The 8,714-nt window shown below is 51.3% G+C and overlaps 1 protein-coding gene across 1 annotated transcript; it reads left to right on the top strand.

Moving 5' to 3' along the window:
* LOC148774270 (ret finger protein-like 4A) lies at positions 1–3,285 on the top strand. Its single transcript, XM_088830701.1, has 2 exons — positions 1–120; positions 2,554–3,285. The coding sequence occupies exons 1-2, from the start codon at positions 1–3 to the stop codon at positions 3,283–3,285; spliced, it is 852 nt and encodes a 283-aa protein (XP_088686827.1).
* Positions 3,286–8,714: the final 5,429 nt, after the last annotated feature.

The raw sequence follows: 8,714 nt of genomic DNA, 5'->3' as shown, positions 1-8,714 counted from the left end.
ATGGCTGAACACTTCTTTAAAGCGAGTAAATATGTGGTCTGCCTGACGTACCTGGACAACCCGACGTACTTGAAATGCAGCTTTGCCTGCTGCTTCTGCTGCCTGGATTTGCTGCAGAAGGTGCTGGCGTGGAGGGCTTGCTGTGCCCCAACTGTTGGGTGGTCTCCCAGAAGACTGACCTCAGATGTGCACTGCAGCTCGGAGCACTGGTGTACAAGGTCAAGGTTTCGAGCCCCAGCTGAGAGCCGTCCCCCAGGTGAACCCAAGGATCCACAAGTTCTGAGGTGTGGCATCTGTGTACCGTGCCCCAACCAGCAATCACCCTGGGCAAAGCACCTTTTCAACAGTGCCCGGCTAGCTAAGGCCTCGCTGAGGGCCTCGCTGAATTCTGCCACCTGAAATATTTGTCCTTTCCAACCAGCAAGTGTTCTCCTCCATTAGGTGTAGATAAAAGCTATCTGTAGATTTCTATTTTTTAAGCAATGATAACATTTAGGCCATGCCTTAGTCCTGTGTGGCCTTCTCAGGTGGCACTAGTGATAAAGAATCTGCCTGCCAATGGAGGAGATGCCCGGGAGGTAGCTTCCATCCCAGGGTCAGGAAGATCCCCTGGAGGGAGGGAATGGCCACCCCCTCCAGCATTCTTGCCTGGAGAATCCTGTGGACATAGGAGCCTGGTGGGCTACAGTCCACGGGGTCGCCAAGAGTCCGACACGACTGAGCGACTGAGCACCTCCCACACGGGATGTGGCAACGCCCCAGGTGACTCTGTGCACAGCAGCAGTGGACAGGGCGCACTAAGGCACAAACGCCCAGCTGAAGGGAAAGGAGCACGTGCTGTGTGACTGGAGGTCTCAGTCCTGTCTTGTGAGCTCCCGCCCTGGCTGGGACCTAAGGTGCCTGATTCCTGCGCGGGACTCCAAGGAAAGGGGAATGACCACAGCTCAGCTGCGTCTCCTGGCTTAGCTCCGAATGCTAGGGCTGACCTCCCCAGCTGTGCAGAGACTGCCCATGCTCCTTCCACCCACTCCGCCCACTCCCTCTTCCTGGGACTGGTCCTGTCATCCGTGGGATGTGATGACTGTGCTCCGGTGCCCCTTCCAACCCACGTGTCATCAGGAAAGCAGCCAGCTGCTCAGCTCCTTGAGTGTGCTTCCACCCTGCTCCGTGCACACCGTATTTATGATGAGGACCTGGAAAACCTTCACACGTTCCCTCCAACAGTCAGAAAGTCTCAGCATCTCCCAAAGAGCCGTATGAGGAGGGAGCCAAGTGGAGTCGTCAGCCTTTGGGGCAGAGGGTTTATTTCTGAGTCTCCTGTGGCCCCATCAAAAGCAGATACATTTCTTTGCTAACAAAGGTCCATCTAGTCAAAGCTATGGTTTTTCCAGTGGTCATGTATGGATGTGAGAGTTGGACTATAAAGAAAGCTGAGCACCGAAAAATTGATGCTTTTGAACTGTGGTGTTGGAGAAGACTCTTGAGAGTCCCTTGGACTTCGAGGAGATCCAACCAGTCCATCCTAAAGGAGATCAGTCCTAGGTGTTCATTCGAAGGACTAATGCTGAAGCTGAAACTCCAATACTGTGGCCACCTGATACGAAGAGCTGACTCATTTGAAAAGACCCTGATGCTGGGAAAGATTGAGGGCAGGAGGAGAAGGGGACAGCAGAGGATGAGATGGTTGGATGGCATCACTGACTCAATGGACATGGGTTTGAGAGGACTCAAGGAGTTGGTGATGGACAGGGAAGCCTGGCGTGCTGTGGTCAATGGGGTCACAAAGAGTTGGACACGACTGAGCAACTGAACTGAACTGTGGCCCCATCCACATGGTCACATCAGGACAGGCAGGTCGAGGCCCCCTTCTCATCACTTGGTTAGGCGGAGATGTTGCCAATGGAGCTAGTCCTTCCGCCTGGGCCCTCTAAGCCAGGCCGCATGGAGTTCTGGGTCTGAGTCACTACAGTATCCAAGTTCATCCTTTCCTGTGTCCACAGGAATCCCTTCCGCTGTCTTGACTTCCAGAATTAACCCCCTCATCGAGAGACCTGTGACACGTCTTCTTGTATTTTCTACAACTCAGAGAATGGGAAGGACTGGAATGCGATTGTTTGTTGTTCATTTACAGAAAGGGAAGATGCAAAAAGAAGAAAAGATATCTTACTATTCCAACATTATTCTGGGACACGTCAAATAAACCACCATTCAGGTGTATATTCAGTGTCTGTATTTTGACAAAGTCTGTTTCAATTGGACAATTTTGAGGAAAATCAACACCCAAGGACTCTTTTATTTATTTATTTTTTGACCCATATCCTGTTCTAAACAGAAGAAAAGTCTTGAATCAAATAATCCAGTTAATGCAAAGAGAACACGGGCATGAATGAGAAAGACCGGTTCCATTTGAATCATTCAGTTTATTCCTGGAATTCTCTCTCTTTAATCGTTCAGTTTATACGTGGAACTATCCCATCAGGCGCAGAAACCCTCTGCTTGGGTGAGAAGTGCCGAGTTACGGGGCGAAGTGAGTGAGCCGCGTGACGCCCCAAGGGCACGAAGTGCAGTGTCCGGTGTCCCTGCTTGCTGGCCTTTCTCCCCGCCGTGGACGTGCCCTTGGACGTGGACACGGCCACCAAGTACCTCATCCTTTCTGAGGACCTGAGAACTGTCCGGCGCGGGTTTCCAAGCAGCAGCAGGTGCCGAGACCTGAGCGGTTCAGCCGCCCCACTGGCGTCCTGCGCTCCCCGCGGTTCACCTCCGGCGCCGCTCCTTCAGGTGGAGGCGGGTCCGGCCGAGGGGACCTGGGCGTCTGCCGCGAGTCTGCGCGCCGGCGAGGGGAGACGCGGCCGACTCGGGGCGCGGCTTCTGGGCCGTGAGATTGAGAGACGGAGCCCTGTTCTCCGCCTGCACCGAGCCTTCCTGCGCCGCGCTCGGGGTGAGCCCCCGGCTGCACCGAGCGGGGGTCTTCGTTTCCTTCTGCCACGTTGGCGAGGGGTCACCGTCTTTACATTCACTCAAGTTCCCGCTGCGGAGCCGCTGCGTCCGTTTTTCTCTGCATCTCATCCGAGCCAGGACGACCAGAGCTTCCTGAGGATCTGCCCTGGGAGTCTGGGCACTGGCGGTCCTCGCCGAATCCCGGGCAAAGCGAGTGGCACCGACCGCCGAGGCGCGGGGAGAGGGCTCTCGTGCGCGCGCGGCTGTGGCCGGGACGTCCCCGTTTGCTGCCCCCCGCGTGGCGCAAAAGCGCAGCAGAGAATGACAGAACAGTTCATGAATCACTAACACAAATCGTATGAGGGAGACTTACATTTCCAGAAGTAGTGTTGTACTTTCCGGACTTCTTTCTATTTCAATTATTGTTTTTTTCAGATCAATTTCCAAGTGTTTTCTTTTAAATTTCCGTAAGCGTAACCTACTGTGTGATGGAGGTTCTTTATATGATGGAAACAAGACTTGTTTCAACAGTAAAATGTGTGCAGGCGTTCAGTTTCGTTCAACAGCTGAAAACCACACACTCATTTCAGGTGCACATTGAACTATGCCGCATTCCTTTTCTCCTGCACGTTGCTCAGCCTTCTGACCCCAGCAAGACCCACCTGGCCGTGACAGGAGGCCTGGCACGACCTGAGAGGTTGATTAAGTCAATGGGGAAAAGTCACCATCCTGCATAAAGTGTGAAGCTGTGATGATGAAGAAAATGAGGAAGACCCTGCCAGGGTCAGTTTACTTCTCTCAGGACAGAGTACTCTGTCCAGTGCCCCTAAATGGACACACACTGCCCGGCACTGAGCTGACCTCAAGAATATTGGCTGAGTTAACAAATGCCTCCATACTGCAGACCTGGTCTCTCCAATCTGTCTTCTGGAGAAACCTGAGACGTGAAGAAGAAACTCCACAAGGTGGACCCTCCTCAAGTCCACGAGGCTCCCCTGTGGCCTCCCCGTGCCCCCACAGCCACTCGGCTCCCCTGCAAGGGGACTTTATTGAATATGGTTCCTATTTCCTCATTTTTACATCCCACCTCCTTAATCCCATCAAATGTTGGCTTATTTCTGGAATAAGTAAGATTTTATTAAGGAGGGGGACTTCCCTGATAGCTCAGCTAGTAAAGAAACTGCCTGCAATGCAGCAGACACAGGAGACGGAGGCTCGATCCCCAGGTCAGGAAGATCCCCTGGAGGAGGGCATGGCAACCCGCTCCAGTATTCTTGCCTGGAGAATCCAATGGACAGGGGAGCCTGGCGGGCTACAGTCCATGGGATCACAATGAGTCGGACACAAGTGAGCGACTGAGCACAAGCTATAATCAATTTTGAGAAGTTCTTGAAAAGATAGTTTACTGTCTCTGTCTTAACAGACGCTTGACATCCAGTGTGTGTTTACAATCAGAGCATCTCTCAGATGAGCCCATTTCAGGCGCTCAGTAGCCACACGGGACTGGAGCTACCTTAATAGACGGCAAAATCAAGACCCTTTCACCGGTTTAATGAGAACTCTGATGATGAACCACGGCCTTCATGTAACCAGCATCTCATATATCAAAGCCAGGACCATGAGAATTTCTGTTTGCACCTTCTTTACCTAGTACTAGGGACAGCACACAGTAGGTTCTATGTGTTTAAACGTGTGGGGACAGATTCCGAGGATGAATAATCAGTCCGCACATTAAATCCTATGCATAATTAAATCATATATATTTTCTGCAGACAGGGACCACAGTTGAACACTTTGAAGAGACAGTGGCCGTCTTATCTGCCTGCCTTCTCTTCTCAAACCCATGTACCTGAACGGTGGACCAGTCTGCTGGCCATAATGCATCAAATCACTGCAGAAGGAGCCCAATGGGGATGATGGATTGTACCCCTTCTGCTCTCTGGGCTCTCAGAAGGATGAACTCAGGACTATTTCCCAGCTGAGGGACCTGGTACCCAAGATCCAGTTATCAACTGATGATTGCCATGATCAATATAAAGTATTCTAATGCTGTTGTTCGGAGAAGGCAATGGCAAGCCACTCCAGTACTCTTGCCTAGAAAATCCCATGGATGGAGGAGCCTGGTAGGCTGCAGTCCGTGGGGTCGCTAAGGGTCGGACACGACTGAGCGACTTCACTTTCACTTTTCACTTTCACACATTGGAGAAGGAAATAGCAACCCACTCCAGTGTTCTTGCCTGGAGAATCCCAGGGACGGGGGAAGCCTGGTGGGCTTCCGTCTATGGGGTCGCACGAGTCGGACACGACTGAAGTGACTTAGCAGCAGCAATGCTGTTGTTCAGCCACTAAGTCAAGTTCGACTCTGTGACCCCATGGACTGCAGCATACAGTCTAATGTTCCCTCTCTGTTTTTATCATCAGTGGTATTTCTTAGTCCCTGTCTGTGAGTCCAGAAATCTTTCCAGCAGTCATGGCCCAGAACACAGGGACAGGCTGGAGGTTCAATGAGAGGCTCCAGGAGGGGGCTTCATGGGTGACTTAGAACAAATGACAAAGTCCTTGCAGAGTCATGTGGACACAAGGGAGACCTGAGGTTTCTGAGGAGGGAAACTCTGGCTTCAAAGGGGGCATTTTCCAGATTAAACAGACCTGAGGCCATAAATAGAAAGGGCTGAGGAAGTCAAACTCAGGAGAAAGCCCAGCCTCCAGATCCCCTGCTGATGATCAGTGAGAACACACTTTGGAAGAGTTTGAAAAAGTGAGAACCATGAAGGAAAATGCCCAACAGGAAACAGTGACGGGAGCCCTGGTGCACTGTGAGTGTCCCTCCCCCGGTCATGACTTTCACTGTAAACTTGGGTTCTCCCACAGGGAACTCAGAAAACTCTCCCTGCCCTCTGCTCCGCTGCTCACGTGGACCTTCTCAGTAATTGCCAGGAGTTGTCACTAGTCCCCAGGCGTGGGTGAGGGTGACGAGCACGGGGGGTAAGACCTGCCCACTGGAGACGCCCCAGACTCTCCATGCAGACAGTGTCACCTCCGTTCCAGATGACATGACAATGGCTCCTCTGTGGGGAGAGCGGGCCCAGGGACCCTGTCCCTATAACTGGGGCCCATCCTGACTGACACTTCCCTGCACAGAGTGTGAAGCCAAGTGCCGGCAGGTGAGTGCTCCCTTGTGTTCAGTATCAGGGCAGGAACCAGGAGAGCAGCTCAGAGCTGTGTTGTCAGCACCTTGGGCAGGACAGGTGCTCCCCTGCCTTGTCCTGAGCTGTCCCATCCATGCCCTGGATGGCAGGTGGAAGGCGGGAATGTGCTGGGGTGTGTATCTGAGTGGGACCAGAGCCGTGAGTTCACTAAATCTCCCTCTGAGATTACTTCCACATCAGCGTCCTCTGATTTACTAGGAAGCCCATCAAAGTCGGTCTTGAATTTCTGGGACAGTGTTTTGGTCTCCAGCATTTCTTCCTAATTTAGAATTCCGTTCTCCTGCTCTCATTGCCCAGCTGTTCCCGCACGTGTCTGCTTTATCCACTAGAGCCTTCAGCACAGTGATCACAGCTGATTTAGGTTCCTGGTCTGACCATTCCAACATTCCTGACGTGTCTGCATCTGATGCTCGTTCTGTGTCTTTGGGTTTGGGGGGTCTTTTGTTTGTTGTTGCCTTTCGATGTGCCTAGGAGTTTTTTCTTGATAACTGGATGCATTGTGGTGGGTAAAAAGAATTCCTGTACATAAACCTTTGGAGATGTGGTGGTGAGCTGCGGGGATGACCTCAGAGAGACGGCAGTGAGGGGTTCTGAAAAGAGATCTTCATTCCCTGCCCAGGAGTGGAACCTGGGGCGCCTGAATGAAAACCAGGAGTCCTACCTGCCAGAACACCAGGGGCCTGAGGCTAGAAGCAAAGTGACCCTGATTCTTTCCCCCATTAGAAAGCAAGAATGTCTGAAGAAGGCAAAAACTGTTTAAAAATTAAAAACAGGTATCAAGTTTATTGTTAGAGACACAGCAAAGCATGTGGGCGAGCACACGGAAGAATTTGTTTAAGACAGATGTGGGGCAGAGATGCACCCAGAGAGAAAGGGTGTGGGCGTCCTGAATGAGGGGCACAGGAAGAGGCGACGGAAACCCCTCATTTAGGACCAGCCTTCCAGGTCTTTGCTTGAGCTTTAGCTTTAGTCCATCAGTCAGGTCACTCTTTGTGACCCTATGGACTGCAGCCCGCCAGGCTCCTCGGTCCATGAAATTCTCCAGGCGAGAATACAATGGAGTGGTTGCCATTTCCTTCTCCAAGGGATCTTCCCAACCCGGGGATCAAACCCAGGTCTCCTGCATTCCAGGCAGACCCTTTACCATCTGAGCCCTTTACCATTGAAGCCCATGTATAACTATCACCACCGTCTATCCCCAAACGGCATCACCCCAGCAGACACTTGCTACTCATTACATTGAGCAACCCTCCTCGCCTCAGCCACTGGTAACCTCTATTCTACCTTCGGGTTCAACGAATTTGCCTAAGCCAAGTAGCTCTGAGGAGTGGGGTCATATACGCATTTTCCATCTGTGCCGGACGTGCTTCATTAAGCGTGTTCTCAGGGTCCTTTTGTGTGGTAGCGTATACCAAATATGCCACATATTCCCTTCTCACAGCTGAATCCTATTCCCATACGATATAGGATGGCAGTTTGCCCATCCACGCATCTACGGATGGGCCCCTGGGCTGTTTCCGCTTCCTGGTCACTGTGAACAATGCTGCTGTGAATGATGGTGTGCACACACGCCATCTGTTTTCAGAAATGCAGTTTCATTGTGAACACAGCTATGCTCACTTGTAAATATATTGTCTGTGGCTGCCTTCCCAGCTGCATAAACACATGGAGTTGCTCAGCTGCATCTGGACCTACAAAACCTAAAATACCACTAAGTGAAGTCACTCAGTCATGTCCAACTCTTTTCGACCCCATGGACTGTAGCCTACCAGGCTTCTCCATCCATGGGATTCTCCAGGCAAGAATACTGTAGTGGGTTGCCATTTCCTTCTCCAAAATACCACTATCTGTTCCTTTACAGAAAAAGTTTGCTGATCTTTGGTCTGTATGATGGGATTTCACTCAGAGAAAATGGGATGAAACTATAATGGAATTTTTCTCTTTGAAACAAGGAATGATTTCTGAATGATGGGATTTACTAGAAAAATGGACATTTGTCAGTAGGTCTTTAAAAACTCCACAAAAACAAACCAACTAAACTTCTGTTGGTCTAAATTCTAAATAATTGCTGTGGTTACTGCACAATATCATAATATATCCTTAAAATATTGTCTTTGTTTACCTTTGGCCAATTACCGTGTCTCTTTCTTGACACCTGACTGATCCCTGAACCCTCCCCAACATGCACGGGCAACGTTTAGCTAAGATGGATCCCACCGCAGAGGCCTATGGGTGCCTGTCCACCCTTATTATGGGGTGGGGCCCTGCTCCCTTTTCGGTCCCTGGGAAGTCTTCCTGCTCTTATACAGACAGGGAAGTCTTCCTTGACCTCAGGCGTGGGCACAATATCCTTTTACCCCAGCAAGACTCAGCTTCTGCCACTAGCTTTGTCCTTGGAGTGTGTGCGTGAGAATAAACCTTCAGTTTTACCCCACTTGAACACCAGCTCTCCAGCCCGGGGGCCCCTCTGTCTCCTTGCTCAGGGAGAGGGGAGCGTCCACCTCCTACAATGAGGTCTCAGTCGCCCCCTGAGCCTGCGCCTCAGGACTGTGAGCCTCCTGTTTCTCC

Source organism: Moschus berezovskii, chromosome 22 (genome assembly GCF_049115385.1).
Source record: "Moschus berezovskii isolate FMDL1 chromosome 22, NW_MosBer_1.0, whole genome shotgun sequence".
Taxonomy (NCBI): Eukaryota; Metazoa; Chordata; class Mammalia; order Artiodactyla; family Moschidae; genus Moschus; species Moschus berezovskii.
This window is presented reverse-complemented; position numbering and strand designations above follow the sequence as displayed.

What these genes read in the sequence shown, in the direction of transcription:
- LOC148774270 (XM_088830701.1), top strand. Translation starts at nt 1, where the DNA reads ATGGCTGAACACTTCTTTAAAGCGAGTAAATATGTGGTCTGCCTGACG. An exon ending in GCCTGGATTTGCTGCAGAAG is followed by an intron (nt 121 to 2,553) that starts GTGCTGGCGTGG and finishes TGACGCCCCAAG; the next exon opens with GGCACGAAGTGCAGTGTCCG.